General features: G+C 37.9%; 1 protein-coding gene across 2 annotated transcripts in view; it reads left to right on the plus strand.

Moving 5' to 3' along the window:
• Positions 1 to 25,569, plus strand: part of LOC150100138 (dnaJ homolog l(2)tid, mitochondrial-like) — a 149,140-nt gene that overhangs the window by 40,047 nt on the left and 83,524 nt on the right. For both annotated transcript variants that reach the window (XM_090402825.1, XM_090402824.1), the window contains exon 5: positions 22,099 to 22,251. In XM_090402825.1, the coding sequence (XP_090258951.1) occupies positions 22,099 to 22,251 (153 nt within the window). The remainder of the gene's footprint in view (positions 1 to 22,098; positions 22,252 to 25,569) is intronic.

The raw sequence follows: 25,569 nt of genomic DNA on the forward strand, positions 1-25,569 counted from the left end.
CCATGTTCCAACATAAAAATGTGCACAAATTCACATGGAGAGAAGAGGCAAGGAATAAGAAAAGTCTCATTGACTATGTTATTGTTGATAGTGATGTTTTCTCCCTGGTGCAGGACACCAGAGTGTACAGAGGATTTGATGGAAGCGATCACTATTTAGTCTTGAGCAGGATAAAATTGAATTTCATATTGAAAAGAATAACATGTAAGAAAGTTTTAAAGTGAATAAAAGTTGAGCAGCTCTCAGATGTGAACTATAGACTAACATACACAAAGATTATTGAAGAAAAAATGAAAGAGTTTGAGAACAGGAACCAAACCTTGGAGATTCAGTGGCAAGCCTTGAAGAAAATGCTGATTGATTCAGCCAGAGAGGCATGTGGTGAGGTTGTCTGCAAGGATAGAAAAATCAGGACTCCATCGTGGATACAGGAAGGTTAAAGAAGCAGTGAAGGAAAAGAAGAAATCATATCAAAAGTTCCTGGCAAATAAGTCAGCTTTTGCTCTTAGCGAATACAGAGAGAAATGTAAGAAAGTGAAACACTGTGTAAAACTAGCTAAACAAAAGTCATTGGAGGACTTTGGCAAGAACATAGAAAATAAATATCAAGAAGGTGGTAAGATATTCTGGAGGTTGTTTAAGAAGCTTAGAAATGGGGGAAAGAGTGCTGTAAAAGGAGTTAGAGATGATAAAGGTGACATGAAAACAGGAGAAAAAGATATCCTTCAAGTATGGAGTAATTACTTTGAAAAACTGCTAAATGAAACAAGCAGTGATGACAGCACAGTGGTAAAAAACACTGACCAGGCATGCAGTCAGGAATACATATCCATACTTGAAGTAGAAAAAGCCATCAAAGGCTTGAAATGTGGAAAGGCAGCAGGAGTAGATGATATTCGACCAGAAATGCTGAATTATGGTGGTATAAAAGTCTTACAGTGGTTGCACCGCATAGTTCAGAAAGCCTGGACAGAGGGACGAATTCCCGATGATTGGAGTAGAGCTCTAATAGTGCTCATGTATAAAAAGGGAAATACAACTGAATGTGAGAATTACAGAGGTATTTCCCTACTGAGTGTTCCTGGCAAGATCTATGCAAGTATACTTGAGAAACGGTTGAGAAGAATTGTGGAAGAAAAACTGGATTCAGGCCAAATGGAGGCTGTCAGGATCAGATCTTCACTTTACGACAAATAGTTGAGAAATCATGGGAATATAACAAAGATCTGTATTTAAGTTTTGTCGATCTGGAAAAGGCATATGACAAGGTGCCAAGAGAGAAGCTATTCAATACGCTACAGTTATATGGTGGCAATGGGGCATTATATCAAGCAATACTTCATCTGTATTTGAGATGTAAGCCGGCAGTTAGAATTGAAGGATGTACAGGAAGATGGTTTAATGTTAAATCTGGTGTGAGACAAGGATGTACATTATTCCCTCTGTTATTCATTATCTATATGGATCACATTATGAAGGAAAGTGGTATTAAACATGATATCAGAATTGGAGATGTTAATGTCAGGTCTTTGCTTTATGCGGACAATGTTATACTTCTAAATAAATCTACTACAAGTTTGCAAGATTCCCTGACTAAATTGAATAACTTTTGTAATAGATATGGTATGAAGGTCAGCATTAAAAAGACAATGAAAATAGGCAGAATCATTGAAAATGTCAACTGTGTTGTGAATGGAGAACCTGTGGAACAGTGTTTAAACAGGTTTAAAAATAATGGATCTGAGAGTTGGGTCAGAAGTAAAACACCTGACCAAAGACTAGAGACCGCAGATATGAGAGTCTTGAGAAAGATTAGAGGCTTGAACAGATGTCATCAATGGCAATATCATATTAAAAACGAGGATATTAGGATAGAACTTGACATTGTCAGCATCCAGGAATGCGTTAGCAGAGCTAATCTCAGGTGGTATGGTCACTTAAACAGAATGGGCGAGGAAAGATTGGCAAAACAAGTGTTCTCTGCTGGGTTGGCAGGAAAACGACCCAGAGGAAGACCAAGATATAGGTGGATTGATACGGTACAAAGTGCCTTAGGCGATAGAAATATAAGATCTGATAGTGATAATATCGGAGTCTTGACAAGTAATAGACTGATTTGGAGGAAAATTTGTAGATAGGAAGTTAGTAATGATGTAAATTTTTCATGTAGCACTATCATATCCTGTACACCCCCTTGAGGGTACATGTCAGGAATTTGATGATGATGATGATGAACTTATGCAAAAATTTGTTTAAAATAGTCCATCCAGATTTCAGATTTTTTTTTTTTTTGACTTCACTAGTTGTATTGCCACTTTTATCTTTCCTTTTGAGTATAGGTTTGTGTGTTTTCGAAAGTTCTCTTATTGTGCTACTGTATATTAATTTTGTATTATGATGGATAGCTGTGTTGTGACATATATCTGTTTTTTGATTTATATGATTTCATCTTTCTTCTGTACATTTAAATGTAATTTTATTTTTTAACTGCTTGTGGTTTTTTTATCATTTCAGTGGATATCATATGTATCATGTATTCAGTATCATATATATATATATATATATATATATATATATATATATACAGGGTGTTCGGGATAAATTTGACATATTTATAATTAATTATATTTTTCCGTAAGTTACATGTATTAACACACACTTCTCTTCATTTAAAAGTTTGGACCCTTCTTCATTCATATACAAGATGTCAGAAAGGATGGATAGCTGGAACCCACCTGAATCATGGAAGAGAATAACTTGTATCATGATGATTCGTGCCCGCCATCAAAATAAGGATATTACGACTGCTGCCCAATGCTCCCTGAATACAGTAAAAACAATCAGGCATGAACTAGAGACTTGCAATGGTGACTACGAGGATGTAGCAAGAAGAAAGATCCCTAGCAGACGATCTGATTGCGTTCTTCATACAGCAGAATTCCTCGCAAATCTGCAGGAACAGGTGTTGAAGAACCCTGGCATTGGAATTCGGGCTTTGTTCGTGGAGTTGCTAACTGTAGTCAAGCCCTGGATAACAAGGGTAGCCAATGGTAGGCCGTATGTATGGCAGCAGGATTCGGCCCCTTGCCACACCTCTGGGAAAAGTCAAAAATGGTTGTCTGAAAATTCCTACGACTTCACCAGTCCAAATGTTTGGCCTCCAAACTCCCCAGACCTTAACCCCATGGATTATTTTGTATGGGGCGCAGTTGAAAAAGACACCAATCGCACTTCCAGTAATACAAAAGCCCAGTTAATGGATAAAATTAAAACAGTTTTTGCGGCCCTTCCCAGGGAGACTGTAGCATCAGCTTGTTCGAGGTTCCGAAGCAGAATTGAAGCTGTGATCGATGCTAATGGTGGTTATTTTGAGTAAATCTTGTTGATAGTATTGTAATTAACTCTGCCTGTAATGTTTTTTGTCAATTCATTAAATTTAATAGATACAAAGAAGATTTTCTTTTTCCTTACGAAACTGTCAAATTTATCCCGAACACCCTGTATATATGTTCAGCATCATATGTGTTCTGAGGAAAATATTTTTCTTTTATCTTTTTCTTTTGATGCCGTGGATCTATTATTTCAGTAGTAAGCCAATTATTATTAGTTTTATTGCATTCAAGTATTACATTTTTTTTTTTTTTAATTCTTCTGATTTTTAATTTTTAATTATGTTTTCAAGAGCTATGACTCCCATTTTATAATTAATTTGAAGTGCTAGTAATTTCCAATCCCTGTTGTCTTACAAAATTCAATTACTTTTATCACCTCTTTCATTTCTTCATCAATCCCAAATTTCCTCATTATTTCTTCCATGTCCTCAGAATACTTGCTTGTTTTTGCATTCAAGTCTTCCATTACTATCATTATATCTTTTCTGTTGGTGTTTTCTGTTTTTTATTACCAATTTCTATTTGTAGATTGGAGAGAAATTTCTTTTTTCATCTCTGTGAGAGTAATCTTGGTGAATAAACTTGTTAGAAAGTTTTGAAAAAATAATAAAATGTTATCTTAGTATTTTTTTTTTCTTTTGTCTTTAACCTTAGTGAGATCATGTTGTTTATTATTTTAACGGTATAATAGAACACAGAAACTAAGTAAATAATTAATTTATTAACTTGATGCTGATATTTCGCTGGTATTATAACCAGCATCTTCAGAGCACAAAAACACTGTTTGTCACAATACGCGAGACTAAAACAACATGGTGTACTTAAACAAAATTGTAGCAGCAACACAAAGACTAGAGTCCTGGTTTTGGCGCCCTCTATCTGAAAAAAAAAAAAAAAAAAAAAAAAAAAAACGCTATCATATATTACTAGAGTCCTAGAAAAGTGCTAGTTTTTTCTTAATATGACTGTCTCCCAGATCTTCGGCAAGTTAATACAGTCATATTTGTTGAGATTTGGAGTGTGTTTTAGGGCTTCTGTCGCCTCTAAGAACAATCTCTGTGATTTATATGGGTTTCTGTGTAGTACTTTTGTGTTTTTCCAGTTGATCCTGTGTGCAGGGGTTTCCAGAGCATGGTCTGCTAGGCCCGACTTCCCATAATGATAATTCCGGACATATCGTTTATGTTCGCTGATGCGGATATTCACAGTACTTCCTGTTTGACCATAGTAGGCTTGATTGCATGAGCAGGGTACTTGGTAGACTCCTGGATGTGATAAAGGAGGAATGCTGTCCTTGGGTGAGCGGATGAGGGTGGCTAATTTGCTACATGGTCTGAATGTAGTGCGTAGTTTATGTTTATTGAGAATTCTTGAGATCTTTTCGGATGTGCCTTTAATGTAAGGGATGGTGACTGTTTTGTTGTAGTTCTCTGTGGTGGATGGTGGGAGGGGTTTCTTAGGAGTGTTTAGTATTTTGTTTATTTTTTGTGGATTGTAGCCGTTGGCCAAGAAGGTTAATTATTTACTTAGTTTCTGTGTTCTATTATACCGTTAAAATAATAAACAACATGTTCGACGAACACATAAGTCTGTCCACACGCTTAGTGAGATTAATCTTGAAGATACTGTAATAATTTCTGTTATTGAATTTAAAAGTTGATTTTTTACTATGATTGCTGTTTGTTCTCTATGTACTCCATCTTTTCTTCCTAAGTTAAATATTCTTGCATTTTGGATATTAACATATCCTTTGTCTGTCCTGTATGTCTCTGACATATACCTACTATGCTCTACTTAAATTTTTTTAAATTCCTTTTCTATCCATTTAAGTTTTTCAGTTTTAAATATTCTAACATTGATCATTGACATAGTTGAGCATTCTTCACAGATTGCTTCACATACTTCTCATCTACTTTAAGTGATCAATCCCTAGTTTCTATATCAGTTTGAAGACTTTTTTTCAGGCTGACTCGCATGTTTGCTTTCAGATTATAACAAACTATATGGGGAGAATTCTAGGATTATGTTTCAAGATGATGCTAAAATATGTGGGTCAGGAATTATTTGGTATTTCTTAGCTGCAGAACTTGTTTATATTAACTTCTTACTGACCAATCAGATGGACCGGCCACTACCTCATCCTGCTATCTATGTTGGTGACTTCAACTCTCATCACACCATGTGGGGCAATTTCTCTAAACCGGGACAGTAATAATCTAGTTAACTGGATGGATGCATATAACCTGTATTTCATTTATGATGCCAAGCAGGAAGGCACTCTCCACTCAGCCAGATGGAGCAGAACCTACACCCCAGATCTGTGCATAGTCTCTAAAGACTCTGAAGACCACCCTCTGCCACCAACCAGAACCATCCTCAACAGATTCCCCAATAGTCAGCATTGTCCTACACTAATAGAGACAGGCACATCAATCCCAGTCATCAGTGGAACAGCAATTGCTAGATTGAACCTTCGCAGGTCCAACTGGAATGCATTTCAGAAACAAATCGAGCAAACCATTAGAGCAATTCCACCCACCCCTAATTGCTATCCAAGATTTGTTAAACTAATCAAAACTGCAGCCAAAGCCTCTATTCCTAGAGGCTACAGAAAACAATACAGCCCATGCTGGAGTAGAGAAACTGAGGAACTATTAGCCAAATATAAAGAGACTGAAGACCCAACTGTTGCTAAGGGGCTCATAGCAATGCTAGATAAAAACAGAAAGGAAAGATGGATCTCAACCATCCATGAAATCGATTTCACCACATCTAGCCAGAAAAGCTGGTCACTTCTGAGAAAATTAGGAGGGGCAGAACCAACAACACACAAAACAACAGAGATAACTCCTGATCAAATGGCTAATCATTTACTGAAAACCTCCAAGTTACGTCCCAGCTCTATCAGGAAAATTACTGTGCAGTCTTCCATCAGACAAATCCTGAAGATGGACCCCAAGCTTCCTGAACTTGTACACCCAGTATCTCGGGAAGAGGTACAGGTAGCCTTAAAACTCACCAAGAATGGCAAGGCTGCAGGAGTGGATAGTATTCTACCTGAGTTTCTAAAACATCTCAGTCAACAAGGCCAAACATGGCTGGCCACACTTTTCTCAAAAATTATAATGACTAGAAAACTACCAAATCTGTGGCGGGAAGCCAAAATAATTGCCATGCCCAAACCAGGGAAAGATCAAAATGATGTCAAAAATCTACGACCTATCTCCTTGCTTTGCTCCGCCTTTAAGCTCTTTGAAAGAATTATCCTTAAAAGAATTTCACCACTCATTGAAAGAGCACTCCCGATTGAACAAGCTGGCTTCAGGCTGGAAAGAAGTTGCTGTGACAAGGTCCTGGCTCTGACAACACAGATTGAAGCAGGCTTCCAGAAGGAACTTAAATCCAGAGCCACTTTCATTGACCTAACATCAGCTTATGACACAGCCTGGATCAGGGGGCCTCCTCCTCCTCCTAAAGCTAGGAAATATTATAAGGTGCAGCTTTTTGAATCCATTCTCTCCAACAGAAAGATCCGGGTCCATATTATTGGAAAGAAAAAAAAAAAGCAGGTCCAGATTCCTTCACATTGGTCTCCCGCAGGGCTCTGTGTTATTCCCCTTTATTCGTTAACATTTATGTGTATGACTTTCCACATACCAGCTCAAGCAAGTATATATGCTGATGATCTAGCGATCCTACATCAATCTACCTCCTTTGCCAACCTGGAATCAACCTTGAACACAGACTTGAACATCCTGAAAGAGTACTTCAAGCAGTGGTACTTGAAGCCAAATCTAACAAAAACTGTGTCCACAGTATTTCACCTGAACAATGGAGAGGCGAATCAACACCTCAACCTTTCTTTCTTTCTGTGGAAAAATGGTAGAACACGAGCCTCATTCAAAATACCTTGGAGTGAGCCTGGACAGAAGCCTTACCTATAAAAGGCACATCACCAACCTGTCCAACAAAATTAAAATGAGAAACAATATCATTTCAAAGCTTGCTATAATAACCTGGGGTTGTGGTGCAGAAGTCTTAAGGTCATCTGCACTAGCCCTCGTGTTATCTGCAGCAGAATATTGTGCCCCTGTCTGGGAAAAAAGTGCGCACACACACACACACTAACATTATAGACACCCAGCTAAACTCTGCCATGCGCACAGTTAGTGGGACAGTGAGAAGCACCCCCCTCTCTCTCTCTCTCTCCTGGCTGCCTGTCCTATCTAACATTGCTCACCAAACATATGGAGAAGACAAGCCTCGATTAAAGAATGCAATAAAGCAATGAGCAACCCACTCCTGGCCCCTGTACCAGACTCTCATAAATCCACCTAGTCTTCGCCTAAAATCTAGAAAGCCTTTCTGGTCCATGGACGAACTCTCTTCAGCTGCCCTGCCATCAACACCTGACATGTGGAGATGATATTGGTCCAACAAACAGCTTCCTGGTAGAAGATACCTGTGCTCTGCAGCCTAGGAAGATTTGGTCATCAATCAACAGGATCAGAACTAACCATGGGCAGATGTGGCTACCTCCTACATAAATGGAGGCTGTTAGACCACCCTTATTGTGATTGTTCTCCCGTGGCTCAGACGATTACTCATATTGTGAACGACTACCCAATGTGCCAATTTCACGGTGTGGTCTACAGGACATCCACAAGGTGACGGATGAGGCCTTGGATTGGCTTTCCAGACTGGACATTTACCTGTAGCTGTTCTCTATTCCTTTTTCCATAAGAATAAATAAATAAACTGACCAATGTCTACTACACATGGAAATTAATAAAGCTATTTTCATAATTTATTTTTCAATTTTTAGGTTGCTGTTTGTGAAAACAGCATTTATACTTGCAATTCAGCAACTTCTTATCCCTAAAGCTGTTGTCATTACTCACCACCAGTTGATCACCTACTAATCTTGTCGCACTGCTCTAACATCAATGTTATATACTTTTGTACTAACACCAGACAAGAACCTTTCAGTTTTTGTCCCCCCCCCCCCTCTTAAAACCTATAGTAGATGCCACTTATGCCCCATACTACAAATTGTCAAAACAGCCACAAACTCTACCCAATTTAAAACTGTGATTGAAAATCTAACTTTAAATAATAGATATATTGGTAAGCTTTGACATCACCTCACTGTTTACCAATATTCCCCTGAATGATACTTTTAACACTCTTAAAAAATGTTTTTCCTTATTATATCTTAGATGTCTTTAAATCCTACGTCATCAAATGGAGGCAACAGTTGGATCATAGACTACAAACAAACCAAACTAGTGCAAAAATCAAGTGACGCCATTAGAAGCCACAGGAGACTAGTATGCAGGTACTGCATAGGAAACGGACAAGAACCCTTGCAGTCAAATCCATTCCCCCACTTCACCAACAACCGTGGCCTCAACTCCAACCTTAATAGTAACCACTACCATCTGCAGTCCACCAAACCCCACGTACTCTTTTTAACAGAAACTCAAATCTCCCCTTCCCCCAGCACTATTAATTTTAATTTCTGAGCTCCTTAAAAGTTGATTTTCTCCTAACAGTGAAATTATCCTCCTAGGTGATTTTAATGATCATAACACCAACTGGCTTTCCTCTTCAAGTTGTACAGATACTGCAGGCAGAGATGCTGAAACATTTGCCATCACTAACAACCTTACACAAATTGTTCACAAGCCGAACAGAATACCAGATAACCCAAAGCACTTCCCAAATACCCTACGTCTCTTCCTTACCAACAACCCTTCTAAATATGCAGTGAATGTAGTGAGTCCCCCCCCCTCCCCACCAGGTAATTCTGACTACAACTAGTGTTCATCTTCTCCCCCATGCAACAACGCTTACACAGTCACTCCCACACAAGAGTAGTTTGGCATTATAACAGTGGCAAATGGGACAGCCTCCGAGACTAATATGCTTCATTCCCGTGGTTGGGCTATTGTTTCCAGTCTTCCAAACCCAAACATATCACCAAAGCAATCCTCACTGGCATAAAAACATATATTCTCCACACTTCTCTGAATTGCTGTCCCTTATCTAAAAGATGTGCCAAGGCTGTACAAATGAAAAATCAGGCATACCACAACTGGCTCAAATCAAGAACCATCCTCCTTCACTGCCTATACTGAAGCCCTAAACAGATGCAAGAAAATTATCAATGCTTCCAAAACAGGATTTGAACAGATAAAAAGCAGAAAATTTGAAACCTGTCCAAACAGCAGCCACGCCTTTTGGTCTCTTGCCAAAGCAATTTGGTCATAACTTTTGCTCTACACTATTCCCACCCCTATCATACCCAGATGGCTCAATTGCAATATCATCCACAGAAAAAACTAATCTCTTGGCTTCACACTTGGTCTCCAATGCAGGCATAACTGACAATGGCAAACACCCTTCAGTCATTCCAACTGCCCAACATACAATGCTCCACTTTTTTCCTTTTGCCAGAAAGAGATCATAAACCTATTGTCTAAATTAGACACAAAAAAGTCTCCTGGCCCTGATGGCATTCCTCCAATTGTCCTTAAGGGCTGCATCAGAACTGACTCCTATCCTATGCTGTCTGTACATACTCTCTTACACCACTGGTATATCCTAAAGCCTGGAAATTGGAATCAACCCATTCCTAAAAAGGGTGACAAATTGCTGCCATCTAACTATCCCCCCCCCATCTCACTCACCTCAGTCCTATCTAAAGTGATGGAGAAAACCATCAATTTTCAACTCCTACTCTACCTTGAAGGTACCCAGCTATTAAGCGACCACCAGTATGGATTCCATCGATGCCGATCAACGGGAGATCTACTCTCATATATCGCCCATCTCTGGACAAATGCCATGGAGAAATTTGGCAAATCCCAAGTGGTTGCACTTGATATCTCTAAAGACTTTGACCAGGTCTGGCACAAAGACTTACTAAGCAAACTCCTATTGTTTGGACTGTCTCAAGACTTCTGCAGATGGATTGCCAACTTTCTGTCTGGATGTACACTATGTGTGATGGTATATGGTTCCCTATCCTCACCATCCAGCTAATGCTGGGGGTCCCACAAGGTTCAGTTCTCTCACACCTTCTGTATATCAATGACCTACTTCAGTTGACCTCCAACCCAATACACAGTTTTGCAGATGACAATACATTGCACTCCTCCTTTTCATTTGTCTAACTGACAAATGAAAGGGAGGAGTGCAACAGACCCACCACTGCCCTTAATTCTGACCTCCAAGCTATCCTCCAATGGGACTCAGATAACTTTCAACACTAGTAAAACCCAGTTTTGTCTTATTTCTCACAAAAAAGAACCATCCTTTTCTCCCAGTATTATTTTTGAGAATACTCAAATTCCCAGACAAAATGAGATTTCTCTTCTCGGAATTACCCTGACATCAGGCCTCTCCTGGCATAAACACATCACAACCATTGCATTCTCAGCTTCCAAAAAACTAGGATTTCTATTTTGCTCAAGATGTTACTTCACCTTAAACAGCTGTCCTTATACAAATCACAAATCCACCCAGCTATCAAAAACTGTTCTCACATTTAGAGTGGGGGCTCCTAAAAGCTTCCTCAAAATGCTTGACTCAATACAGAGGAGAGCAATTCAACTGATAAATGACCCATCTCTTACCAACTCACTCTCCTCACTTTCAAATAGATGTTTGGTCTCTGCAATTTGTATATTCTATAAATATTTCCTTAGGAAATGTTCATCTGAAACAGCATCGACGTTCCTCCCCCCCCCCCCACACACACTCTGTACTAAGCCCATTGGAATACATACAGCTACTGCCCAATGTCCTTTCACAGTACACCTTTTCCTCCTCCTTCATCCCTGCTACTACTGTACTATGGAACAGTCTTCCCCCCAGATGTATTTCCCAAGGAATACAATATATAGGCTTTTAAATCAAATGTCAACAAGTTTCTCCCTTCCCAGCCCACTACCCATATACGGTACTAACGTACTATAGGTTGATCAACCAACCAACCTCTCGTGTATGGGCCCAACATAAAAAATAAAATAAAATAAAAACATTCTGGATATTTGTCTTGGAGGAACAAAATTTATAAAGAGATAGAGGAAACTGCTATGGGTTCCCCCATTTGCCAATTTTTACATGGAAAATTTTGAAAAATGAACCATAGACTCATCCCTTCTCAAGTCTTTTATCTGGCTAAAATATGTAGATGATGTGTTCTTTATTTGGCCTCATGTCCCAGACACATTATACTCCTTCCTCAGTCACCTCAGTAGTCTATATTCAAGAATCCAATTTATAATGGAAAAGGAAAATAACAATAGTTCACCCTTCCTAGACACTTTAGTGACATACCTTTTGAATGGCAGTCTCTCCTTCACTGTATACATAAAACTCACTCACACAAGCAGATACATTCACAAACTCTCCCACCCCTCTCAAGAGTATGGCATTATTATAACTAACCAATAGAGCTTATAATCTTTGTTCCAGTGGAACCTCTCTTTCAACAGAACTCAGTACATACACAACACCTTCCTATCTAATGGCTACAGTTCATACAGAATTAAAAAAATAATCAGTCCTCCCCTCCCCAATCTGCAGCCATCCCTACAGAAGGATTTCAGAAATGCCGTCACCATCCCCTACATCTGGGGTACATCAGAAAAAAATTACAACCTCTACACAGCTTTTAAGTCTTGCCAGAAACTTGCTACCCTTATCTGTTCTACCAAAGATAAACTCCATCCTCACTCAGTGCCTGGAGTATATAAAGTACCCTGTTCCTGCGAGTTTGCACACTATGGACAGACAGGGTAGATCAGCCTCCATTCGTTTAGATGAACAAAAAACTTACATACACCTACAATCATAACTACAATCAAATATGGTCTTGTGGACCATGTATTGGATACCACTCACAGGACCTGGAAGAAAAACCATCATGTTACATCACGGTAAATTTAAGAAAGAAAGATTGTTTTTGGAATCTTCAGTGGCACTCAGAAATCAGAAATCATCCAAATTTAAACAAATACGGCTGAAAGAAATTTCCCGAAATTTGGGAAACATTAATCCTTGGAGATCCCAATTTACAACCTAGGCCTCCTACAAACACCCATGGAGGGTGCACCACCTAGATAGGACTCTAGATTTATAGCCATGTGTTTCATTCAGTAGTGTGTTACAATTGTTAGTTGATAATCCCTGAAGATGTCTCAGTGACTGAGACGAAATATTGGAAGCATTAAAAATAGTTTTTAATCTTTCTTAGGGCTGTCAATACTCCATTAAACCTCCAACAACTATTTAAAGAGATCCATAACTAATGTTCATGGAGTAGTACCTTATCCATTAAACTCAGCTTTATTTTATTGTGAATGGCCACACATCAAGATTAGAATTTACAACATAACTTCACAGCAAGTCATGAGAAATGGTCCTGCCTCCCAGTATTAGCTGAGATGATTAGATATTTTCATTCTTATGTATAAAATGCCATATTATTTAAACTTTTTGTGTAGTAAAGTGGTATGACACCATGCTTCTCTTCCAAAAAGAGTATCAACATATATACATATGTTCATCAAATTTTAACTATTATAGTAAAACCATAAATTTACCAGCTTTTGAGTTTTTACAGAGTAGTTTTGCATTTTCTTAGCAACCTTTATAAATTTTTTTCCATGTTTTTATATGCCATAGAAGATGACATGTATTTTTAATTTACCACTCAGTGTTAAAGAAAGTTGTGATATGCACAATTTTTGTCTTGTATACCATTTGGAAGAAATTATTTTTATTGCATGACACCTCTAAAAACTTATTGTGGGATGGCTTTCCAATCCACACAACTTACCATCGTATTTATTTAATAATCTTCATCTATATGCAAGGCACTACCCATGATCTATGAAGTGTATAAATTGCATGTATATGTTCTCTTGGCTTTTGTCTGTATGCAGGATTAAAAAAAAAAAAAAAAAAAAAAAAATTCTGGGAGGAAAACCCCTGCTACTTCCATATGAGATTTGCTTATTCATCTTCAGTTGATGAAGCTCATATAAAGATACATCTTGTCATGACAAAAATTGAACTCCAGTCTTTTCCATTTGAAGGGTGCAATGCCCTGTTGTGTGACAGAGAAAATGATATAAGAAATAATGAAATTTAGTTATTATTTTTACAGCTCATTAGATCATGGAGAGGATGTTGCGAGTGGGAACACTGAATGTTGGAAGCATGACTGGAAGGGGAAGAGAGGTGACAAACATGATGAGGAAGAGGAAGTTGGACATTTTATGTGTGCAGGAGACAAGGTGGAAGGGGGAAAAGGCGAAGGAACTGGGAGATGGGTATAAATTGTTCTACTCTGTAGCAGAATAAAGAGGGCAAAATGTGGCAGAATGAAGGGTGAAGTACTGGAAATGGGTAGAAGGAACGACAGGATCATGCAAATGAAATTGGGTCTTGGAGAAGAGCAAGTGGTCGTCTTATGTGTATATATATGCTCCACAAGTTGGCTGTACAGAAGAGGAGAAAGATGAGTTCTGGAATGTGTTAGATGAAGAAATGAGGGAACTGGAAGAAAACGAGATGGTGAGTGTCAGAGAAGACTTGAACGGGCACGTAGGGAGACAGAATAGAGAGAGACTGTGAAAGGGTGCATGGTGGCCATGGAGTGGGAATGATGAACCAGGAAGGAGAGAGGATTGTGGATTTTGCAGTAGCATTTGATCTGGCAATTGTGAACTCGTTTTTCTACAAGAGGGAAGAACATTTGATAACATTTAGAAGTGATAACAACAGTTCAAAAATTGACTACATTTTGAATAGAAGAAAACATCTTAAGGCTGTGACAAATTAAGGTAATTCCAACAGATCAAGTGGCACAGCAACACTGACTGCTGTGCGCAGACTTTAAAATAAGATCGAATATAAGAACCTCTGGAAGCCATGGGATGAAGACAACTAAGTGGTTTCGCATAAAAGAAGAGAGTGTGAGGAATCGTTTTAAGGAGAGGGTGTTAGAGAGGATTTTGGATCGACCGGAAAGTGTACAAGATTGGTGTAAACATAATTCAAAAGTAATCCTGAGCTGTGCAATCGAGGTGCTTGGTGAGATATCTGGAAAGATTAGAGAGCAGAAGGAGGGTTGCTGGTGGAATAATGTACAAGAAGCAATGAAAGCTAAGAGGAAGGCAAAGCAGAAGTGGAATGAGTCAAGAGTGGAAGAGGACAGAGAGGTGTACAGAGAGAGAAAGCAAGAAGCCAAGAGAGTTGTGGCAAAGGCCATGGCATATCAAGATCTGTATGATCAATTAGAAACAAAGGAAGGACAGAGAAAAATTTACCAACTAGCAAAATGTAGAAATAAAGCAGCAAAGGACATCTTACATGTGAGGCAGATCAAAGATGCTGAAGGAAGAGTATTATGGAGGGAAGTGGACGTAAGAAACAGATGGAGAATATACTTCGAGGGACTTTTGAATGAGGAAAATGCAAGGACTCACAGAAAAGATGGGATGGTGCAGAACATCAGTAGAGTGGAAGTGAAGGAGGCCATGAGGAGGATGAAGAATGGAAAATCGGTGGGTCCAGACAGGATCCCAGTGGAGGCATGGAAGGCACTGGGGGAAGAGGGACCTGCTGTGGGACCTGTTCATGAAAGTTTGCCAACAGGAAAATATACCCGAGAAATGGAGGTAAAGTACTCTTGTCCCCATATACAAGGGTAAAGGGGATGCACAAGACTGTAAGAATTACAGAGGAATAAAGTTGATGTCCCACACAATGAAAATCCTAGAAAGGGTTCTTGATGGAAGATTGAGGAAGGAGGTGTAGATTGCAAAGGAACAATTTGGCTTCATACCTGGTAGATCAATGACAGATGCTATCTTTGGGTTATAGCAGATGATAGAAAAGTTCCGAGAGAAACAATGGGAGCTACATCTGGTGTTTATTGATCTGGAGAAAGCATACAATAGAGTGCCAAGGAAAGAAGTCTGGAGGTGTCTGAGGGAGAAGAAGGTTCTGGAGAAATATGTCAGGTTGGTGCAGGAGATGTACAGAAATGTGAAGACAAGTGTTCGGACCTGTCTGGGACAGACAAAAAGTTTTCAAGTAACAGTTGGCTTGCATCAAGGGTCATTAAGTCCATTTCTGTTCAATATTGTGATGGAGGAGGTGAGAGAAGACATGCCTTGGACAATGTTGTATGCAGATGACATCTTGCTGTGTGCAGATTCAAGAGAAGTGGCAGCTAAACTGGAAAGATGGAGGAAAGTACTAGAAGAGAGAGGTATGAGAGAAGTAAGACAAAGTATGTGTTGCAAAGTGGATGGTGGCCAGGAGACAGATCTGGAGCTGGAAGAAAATGTCATCAGGAAGGTGAGGAACTTTAGATACTTAGTCTAAAGTTCCATGATGAGAAGGGAGGACAAATATGTGGGAAGAAAGGTCATGCAGATGGATGTGCAATAGATATGGTATGAAGGTCAGCAATAAAAAGACAAAGACAATGAAAATAGGCAGAATCATTGAAAATGTCAACTGTGTTGTGAATGGAGAACCTGTGGAACAAGTAAAACATTTCAGCTACTTAGGCACAATTTTTACTGAAGATGGTAAACTAAATATAGAAATAGACAACAGAATCAGCAAAGCTGGTATCGTGGGAAGTCAATTGAATAAATTCATATGGAATAAGAAAGAAATTAGTCGGAACACTAAATTAGCTGTATACAAGACAGTGTTCAAACCAATTTTAACTTATGGATCTGAGAGCTGGGTCAGAAGTAAAACACTTGACCAAAGACTAGAGACCGCAGATATGAGAGTCCTGAGAAAGATTATAGGTGTGAACAGATGGCATCAATGGCAATATCATATTAAAAATGAGGATATTAGGAAAGAACTTGACATTGTCAGCATCCAGGAATGCGTTAGCAGAGCTAATCTCAGATGGTATAGTCACTTAAATAGAATGGGAGAGGAAAGATTAGCAAAACAAGTGTTCTCTGCCAGGTTGGCAGGAAAACGACCCAGAGGAAGACCAAGATATAGGTGGATTGATACGGTACAAAGTGCCTTAGACGATAGAAATATAAGATCTGATAATGTTGGAGTCTTGACAAGTAACAGACTGATTTGGAGGAAAATTGTAGATAGGAAGTTAGTAATGATGTAATTTTTTCATGTAGTACTGTCATATCCTGTACACCCCTTGAGGGTACATGGCAGGAATTTGATGATGATGATGAACTGTGGAAGAAGATGGAAGGACTGAGAAGGAAGTGGGTTGGAGGAACTGGAAAGAGAGAGAGATAGAGAGATGGCTGGAGTGCTATGCGATGAGTGTGCCGATCAATCTGAAAGGCAAAATCTATAGAACAGTAGTGAGGCCAGCTATGATGTATGCTATGGAAACTGTGTCCCTGAGGAAAAATAACATCAGCAGGATGGAGGTGAAAGTTACAAACTTAGGAGCAAAGATACAGGAGGTAAGGTTGAGATGGTTTGGCCATGTGATGAGAAGGGAGGACAAATATGTGGGAAGAAAGGTCATGCAGATGGATGTGCAAAGAAGGAGAAAGCGTGGGCGGCCAAAGAAGAGATGGAGGGAGCTGGTAGAAGAGGACTTGAGGATGAAGAACTTGGATGTGGTGATAGCTCAAGACAGGAGGATGTGGAGGAGACTCATCATTAACAGCGACCCCATTTAAGTGGGACAAGCTACAGAAGAAGATTTTTACGACTATATTTTCCTGCTTTCGTTTAGGAGTGCCCCTTTTTTTAATGTCATTGGCTTTTTACTCAAGAATTCTTAAGGCATGCAGATGTATTTTAGAGACAAATATATGTAGAATAATAGAAGAAAATTTGCACATACCTTTTCTTGGATGTTGTTGCTTGTCTTCTTTCTGTGATGTGCATATTTCTGCTGCGATGGTGTTAACAGAGGAGTTGGGGGGGGTATTAGGCAATGTGGGAGAAATTAATTTGAAAAAAACCTGTTTTTTTTTAATATAATATATACATGTTATTTTTAAAGGTGGGCGGAGCACTTTTTTGTAGGGTGGGAAAGAGAAGAAAGGGGACTGAAAATAGAAACTTTTTTTGGAGGAAAAGGGTTTATGGGAAAAGAGAGCTGGGGAGGGGGGTTAATGGGGTGCGAGCCATTTTGACCTTGTGTGTCATCATCTGAACTCATGGAGGAAGTGGATGCTATGTCATGTCAGCTTGGTGTTACTGTCTTTGAAGTGCTTGTGTTATCGCATATTGGTCAGGCTTGTGACCTAATTTTTATGTTATGGAGCTTCCAACACTAGGAGATTGTGTAGGTCGGTGGATTGAGTTCTCATCACATTTTATGGCTATCGTTTCCGATATTCTAAGCATTGTTTCGTTGTCTTGTCTGTTTATTATTATGGCCTTGTCGATTTGTGGGGTATGTTTCTGTTCAAGGGCAAGAACTGCTATTTCTGTTTTCCCTGTACTTTGTATTCTATTTTTCTTTTTGATGTTGCATTTTTTGGTGTTTAAATGTTCTGGAATAGGGATGTTACAGTCACAGAAGTGTTCTTGTAGTGTTGCCCATAAAAACCTGATAGTAGAAGCTGTGTAGGATATCACAGTCTTTTTGGCAAAGAAATTTGTAGACTACGTTGTAGTGTTCTAATATTTCTTTTGTGTGTGTGTGTGTGTGATTTAATGGGTTTTAGAAGCATTGCCAATTTTTGGTTTTGGTGAATACCAGTTTATAGTCACTATGTCCGAAAATGTATTTGTAGGCTTTGTATGTGTTCTGGATGTATGGCAGTTTGATAACTTTTTGTGTTGGGTTGTTTTGATGGGTTTTTGCTGTCCTGTTCGCATAATTTATTAGTTGTGTGGGATAGTTGCGATTTTTAAAAATCTGTGTTAATTCTTTTATTTCTGTGTTGAGATAATTATGGTTAGTTGAAAACTTGTAAGCATTTATAAATTGTGATAGGATGACCGATATGAGTTTGAAATGGAGGTAGTTTCCGATATGCGAGGGTTTGTGGTATATTTTTGCGGCTATTTTGTTGTTTGTTCTGATTAATGTCAGGTTTAGGAAATTGATGAATTGTTCTGTTCAGTTTCTATGGTGAATTTTAGTCTGTTGCTGTAACTGTTAGGGGGGATGCTTGTAAGGTGGTGATGTGTGTTGGTTCTCCAATGCATAGAATATCATCCACATATCTGCCATAAAAGGTGATGCTGGGGGGGGGGGTGATTCTATGTGTGCTAGGAACAATTCTGCTAGTTGTCCGCTGATGTTTTAGCCCATAGGGAGTCCAAAAATTTGTACATACTGTTGTTGAACTTGAAGAAATTAGCTGAGATTATTAGTTTGATTAAGTTTATGATATCATGATATCATTAGGTGTTAATTTTGTACGAGAGTGTAGTGTGTGTGTATGATGTTAATGTTCTGGGAATGTCCACGTTAGTATATAATGAAGCTTCATCCAATGAAGTGATGTCATCCTGGGATAGGGTTATGCTATTTATTTTTTGGAAAAAGTCATCAAAAAACACGACACCACACACCACACGTACCCCTTGTATGTTTGGACAAATCAAAACCCACAAAGACGGTTACCAGATGCGGCCAATAGTCTCCTACAAAAACACTGCCACAACATGTTTATTGAAATTCGTAGCCAAACTACTCAAACCACTGCCTATGACTGAGCAGTATGATCCTAGTTGAAAAAAAAGACCGAGAAAATTCCTCTCGTCAGTGAGAGTTTGAACTCCAGTCCTTTCAATCAGATGTGTGGTAAAACCATTGCCAGAAATTTTTGTTAAATCTTGAATGAAAGGTTTAATTTGTCATAAAGCATTTCATTCGGGAGTTAACTAGGATACCAAAATTTCCTGAAGAAATACTTGGATATGGGTATAAATGAAAAACTGTAAATAACGTATTAGCTTTTTTTGCAAATTCTTCTAAAATTTTTTATAATGTTAACTGTCCTGTGATTAAAAGACAAAAATTGAAATTTAGTAAGAATTGTAATGGAACAGGAAAGGTTAGATTGAAGTTCACAGTGAAATAATCGGCTTCAAGACATAACCCGAGGCAGTCGCGTGTGTGAGGTCCGAGGTGCGTGCGAGGTATCCATGACGAAAATGTAACGAGGAGAAGATAGTACCGAGTGCAAAAGGCTTAGGTCACATGAGGAATCTGTGACGTGGTATGGAGAGCAGCTACACAGGATATAAGAAGTTGGGCTGTGCGAACTTGGCCCTCTTTTTTTTTTGCTTCTTTTCCTTTTGGCTTTCAGGTACCAGTGGAAGTTGTTTGGGCGATTGGGAAGAATGATGGTCAGCGGCGGCGAGGTAGCGTTCCAGTCCAGGTATAACAACGGTGCAGCTAGTCTGTCAGCAAGGACCGAAGTTTCATGGCGAACCACTAGGACCTATCCAGGCAGAGCAGTTTCACCCACATTGGCTAGAAGGTGATTCGTGAACATAATCATTAGTTGGTCGTATCCAAGGACAACAGGCCGTAGAATGAAGAGACTAGCCACGTGAATTCAGAAAATTGTTCGAGAGGAGATGCCAGCGCGATCTAAATGGTCAGTAATGTAAAATCTTTCTAGTTCCATTGTATTCTGAACAAAGCTAGAGTGTAGAAAAGTGTTGGTATATCATGTGATATGACTTGTTAACTGGTAGCAGGGCTCTAGTATTTAATCCACTAGCTAATTGTTGTAATTCTAGAGGTGTATTGTAGTAGAGTTTGATATTGAATTGTTGAGGCATGTCATAGTCTAATAGCCATAGAATGGATGTAATAATCTCTTGCATAATGTGTAAAAATGAATGAGAGTGTGTGTGTGTTAAGATCCATCGAGTCGTTTCCGACTCCTGGCGACCCCATGAACATACACTCTCCATTCCGATCTGTCCGTGACCATGTCTTTCAGAACCTCCAAGCGCACTCCAGTTGCTTCTTTAACTTCATCCACTCATCTAATTCTTAGTCTTCCTCTTCTCCTGCTTCCATCAACTTTAGCAAGCATCATCATCTTCTCCAGACTGTCATTTGCTCGCATAATATGTCCGAAGTATGACAATTTTTGCTTGATGATCATAGCTTCAAGGGGAGCAATCTGGCTTTATTCTGTCTATCACTGATTTATTCGTTTGCTTTGCAGTCCATGGTATTCTTAGTAAGTGTCTCCAAACCCATAATTCAAATGAATGAGAGTAGGACATCTTAAATTGATATTGTCTTTTAATGTGAGGTATTGATTGTGGTGAGATTTTGTCTGGTTAAATAGTGTTACATGCAAGTGTAACTCAGCTTAGTTAAGTGTAATTTTGATTATTGTGTAACGTACTAAAGAATGAATAAACATTCCTGTTTTCTTTACCTTATAAAATTGCCTGATCTCTGAAATCAATGCACCTCTCATTAAGATTAGGACCTGTACGAATTTAAATGCGAGGAATTAGCCATGACTGTATTTAGAACAAGCTCATTAAGGGTTTGAAATTGAATATATTAATAGCTAAATTCCAGAGTCATAGGTAAGTCTGGTTGTTAACTCTCTGACAAGGAGACTTCTCTTGTATAGGAAATAAGATGGTGCAGCTTTAACAAACAAATTTTCTTAATTCTTAAAGGGAGTTAATTCCAGATTTGCATCCAAGGAGATTTGGCTCAGGCATGAGGCATTCTCTTTGTTTGCTGAGATTTGCACACATATCCAATAGAAGGAACGGCCACAGAAAGGATAGAATTTAACCAAAGCAGATTGTAGTAGTAGAGCGACTTAAGAAGGACAGAATACTATATAAGCAAGAATTAAAGAAGTAATTAATGAAAGGAGAGTTAAGACAAATAAAAATATAACTAACAAAATTAGTATGTAACAGTAGTGTGTGTATGATGTTAATGTTCTTGGAACGTCCACGTTAGTGTATAATGAAGCTGCATCCAATGAAGTAATGTCATCCTGGGGTAGGGTTATGCTATTTATTTTTTGGAAAAGGTCATCAAAAAACACAACACCCCACACCACATATACCCCTTGTATGTTTGGAGAAATCAAAACCCACAAAGACGGTTACCAGATGCGGCCAATAGTCTCCTACAAAAACACTGCCACAGCACGTTTATTGAAATTCGTAGCCAAACTACTCAAACCACTGCCTAAGACTGAGCAGTATAATCCTAGTTGAAAAAAAGACCGAGAAAATTCCTCTCGTCAGTGAGAGTTTGAACTCCAGTCTTTCCAATCAGATGTGTGATAAAACCATTGCCAGAAACTCTTTCTCAATTCATGGATGTCATCCTAGCAAATGCTGCATTACTAAACACTATATTAATTTTACATTAAGTAAGCTAAAATATTTGTTCATTTATTTCAAAATAAATCTAGTAAACTTATTACTTTGCAGTTTTTCATTTTTAAAAGAAATCCTCGTATAAATTCAATTAATAATATCCATGTGTTCATAGTAAGTTTTAACCATTTCAACTTAAGTTCTCTGTAATTACATATAAAATCTCACTCATTAGTTATGTGCTATATTTATTTTGTGACTCATTCCTGAAATGAAACTCACAAAACTGAAACAATTTTATTGGAGATTGAAAGTCTTAGAAAAATTAATATGAATTGCAATTCTTTTGCTTACTTTTTGATTTCATGTTTTTCATAATCTGCAGGTAATCATGAATCTCACTTTCCAAGAAGCTGCAAGGGGAATCAATAAAGAAACCATCATTAATGTTGTAGATACATGTCCAAAATGCAGGGGCTCACGATGTGAAATTGGTACAAAAGCTGTCCCTTGTCCTCAGTGTAGTGGAACCGGAATGGTAAATTTCTTTCCTCCATTCTTTAATTATCAAGAAAAATTGCAATTTTTGAATATCAAAACTCACTTAAGCTGTGCACAAATCAAAAATTGTAATAAGTGATTTTTAATTTTTAAGTTAATGTAGTCAGTTTATATTTTACTCTCTCTCTCTCTCTCTAGTGAGATATTTGTGCCTTTCTTGCAATATTCAATATAACAAAATACACAATGATAAATAAAAATGAAAAAAGAAATAAATAAGCATATATGTATACAATAAATCCCCATTAATCGAAGTTTGTGGAACTTCAAATTATAACTGTGAATTAAATAAATTTGAATCTGTTTAATTCACAGCTTTAATTTGTAGTTACTCAAGATTTGATTTAATAGGAATTATGATATTAATTTCAATACACTTAATTTGTATAGTGTATATTTTATAGAACAATATATATATATATATATAGCCTATGCCTATACTATCAAGTGTCGTCTCAATCCAGGAGGTTGACTGTTATGTATCTCTGTTTGAGATCTGTAATGTGCAGTAGAAAGATAAGATGGTAAGGCTATAATCTCTGCTGTCTCATAGTTAAAATTTCATTTAATGGGAATTATTGTATTAATTTCAGTATACTTAAATTTGTATGGTGTGCCTGAAGACATGCTCTCCATTCATAACACAGTTGATATTTTCAATGCTTTTGCCTATTTTCGTTGACATGTTATTGCTGACCTTCATACAATATCGATTACAATTTATTCAATTTAGTCAGGGAATCTTGCAGACTTGTAGCAGATTTATTTAGAAGTATAACATTATCCACATAAAGCAAAGAGTTGACATTAACATCTCCAATTTTGATACCACTTTTCTTCATAATGTCATCCATATAGATAATGTACATCCTTGTCTGATGCCAGATTTAACATTAAATCATCTTCCTGTACTTCCTTCAATTCTAACTGCTGGCACCATACAACTGTAGCATTTCGAATAACTTCTCTCTTAGCTTGTCATATGTCTTTTCCAGATCTACAAAACTTAAATACAGATCTTTGTTATATTCCCATGTTTTCTCAACAATTTGTCGTAAAGTGCAAATCTGATCCTGACAACCTCTATTTGGCCTGAATCCAGCTTGTTCTTCACCAAGTTTCCCTTTTACAATCCTTCTCAACCGTTTCTCAAGTACACTTGCATAAATCTTACACTCAGTAGAGAAATACCTCTGTAGTTCTCACATTCAGTTTTATTTCCCTTTTTATATATGGGTACTATGAGAGCTCTAATCCAGTCATCTGGAATCCGTCCCTCTGTCCAGGCCTTCTGAACTATGCAGTGCAGCCACTGTAAGACTTTTATACCTCCATGCTTCAGCATTTTTGGTTGAATATCATCTATTCCAGCTGCCTTTCCACGTTTCAGGCTTTTGATGGCTTTATCTGCTTCAACTATGGATATGTATTCCTATCGAGTGTTTTTTACCACTGTGTTGTCACTTATTGTTTCATTTAGCAATTTTTCGAAGTAATTACTCCATATTTCAAGGATATCTTTTTCTCCAGTTTTTTTTGTCACCTTAATCATCTCTAATTCCTTTTACAGCACTCTCCTCCATTTCTGAACTTCTTCAACACCTTCCAGAATATTTTGCTACCTTCTTGATGTTTATTTTCTATGTTCTTACCAAAAATCTTCCCATGACTTTTGTTTTGCTAGTTTTACACAGTGTTTAGCTTTCTTACATTTGTCTCTGTATTCTCTAAGAGCACAAGCTGACTTATTTGCCAGGAACTTTTGATATGCTTTCTTCTTTTCCTTCACTGCCTCTTTAACTTCCTGTGTCCACCATGGAGTTCTGATTTTTCTATCCTTGCAGACAACCTCACCACATGCCTCTCTGGCTGAATCAATCAGTGTTTTCTTTAGGGCTTGCCACTGAATCTTCAAGGTTTGGTTCCTGTTCTCAAACTCTTTCATTTTTTCTTCAATAATCTTTGTATATTTTAGTCTACAGTTCACATCTGAGAGCTGCTCAACTTTTATTTGCTTTAAAACTTTCTTACATGTTTTCTTTTGAATATGAAATTCAATTTTATCCTGTTCAAGACTAAATGGTGATCACTTCCAATTTCAAATCCTCTGTACACTCTAGTGTCCTGTACAAGGGAGAAAACATCACTATCAATAATACCACAGTCAGTGAGACTTTTCTTATTTGTTGCCTCTTCTCTCCATGTGATTTGTGCACATTTTTATGTTGGAACATGTTGTTAGTAATAATCAGTCCATGTCTGGAGCAGAAATCCAACAGGTATTTGGCATTATTATTAGCTTTAATAAGTTTTATACAATACCACAATATAAAAATAAATTGAATAACTGCTTTAATAAATTTCACGTGAAAATTGATTTAAAAAAAAAAAGATGAAAATTGAAAAGCATGGAAAACATCTATTATTTTCAGTAGCAAACTGAAAGAGGTGCAATATTTCATCCTTAGGCAATATGTTTAGTGAAGAAGAGAAATATAGAAATAGATAATAGAATAAGCAAAGCTGGTGTGGTATGATATAGTAGGCAGTCAATTGAATAAATTTATATAGAATAAGAGGAAAATTTGCCAAAAAAACATTAAACTAACAGTATCAATATAATATTTAAACTAGTTTTAACTTGTTGACCTGCAAGTTGGGTTGGATATGAAGCATTTAATTGAAATATGGAAAACCTTCAAAAACTGCATTCTCAGTATGTAATTGACCAGGTGGATAGCACCTTTGCTATTATTTTTTTTTTTTTTTTTTTACGGCATCTCCGTGGAGTCTGAAGACTCATCATGTGAGACCCAAATCAACCATTATACACACAGATTCTTTTATGCCTCTCCTTGAATCCATTCACTGTCAGAGAACTCACAACCAGTTCTGGCAATTCATTTCACTCACTCACCATAAAATCCTAAAAATCTGGTCTGCACACCCCTACTAACCACGCTCTTACACAACTTCCACAGATGGCCTCTAGTTCTCTATTTGTCATATATTGAAAAATTTCACTTGCATCAATTTTATAAAACCCCTTTAATGTCTTAAAAGTTTCTGTCGTGTCTCCTCTTTTCTACCTATTGACTAAACTTTGTTACCCACAAGCTTTCAGCCTATTCTCGTAGGGAGTATTCCACAGACCTGTCATCATGTTAGTCACTTATTGCTGAATCCTTTCTACCACACCTGGTTCCCAAGAAACTCAGGTTACCAAATCTGTGCACAGTAGTCTGTGCACAAAGAGGGATAATAACTTCTCTATCTTTACTTGTTAGCATGCAAA

Source organism: Typopeltis vanoorti, chromosome 13 (genome assembly GCF_054136105.1).
Source record: "Typopeltis vanoorti isolate ZY-2024b chromosome 13, IOZ_Tvanoo_1.0, whole genome shotgun sequence".
NCBI lineage: Eukaryota > Metazoa > Arthropoda > Arachnida > Uropygi > Thelyphonidae > Typopeltis > Typopeltis vanoorti.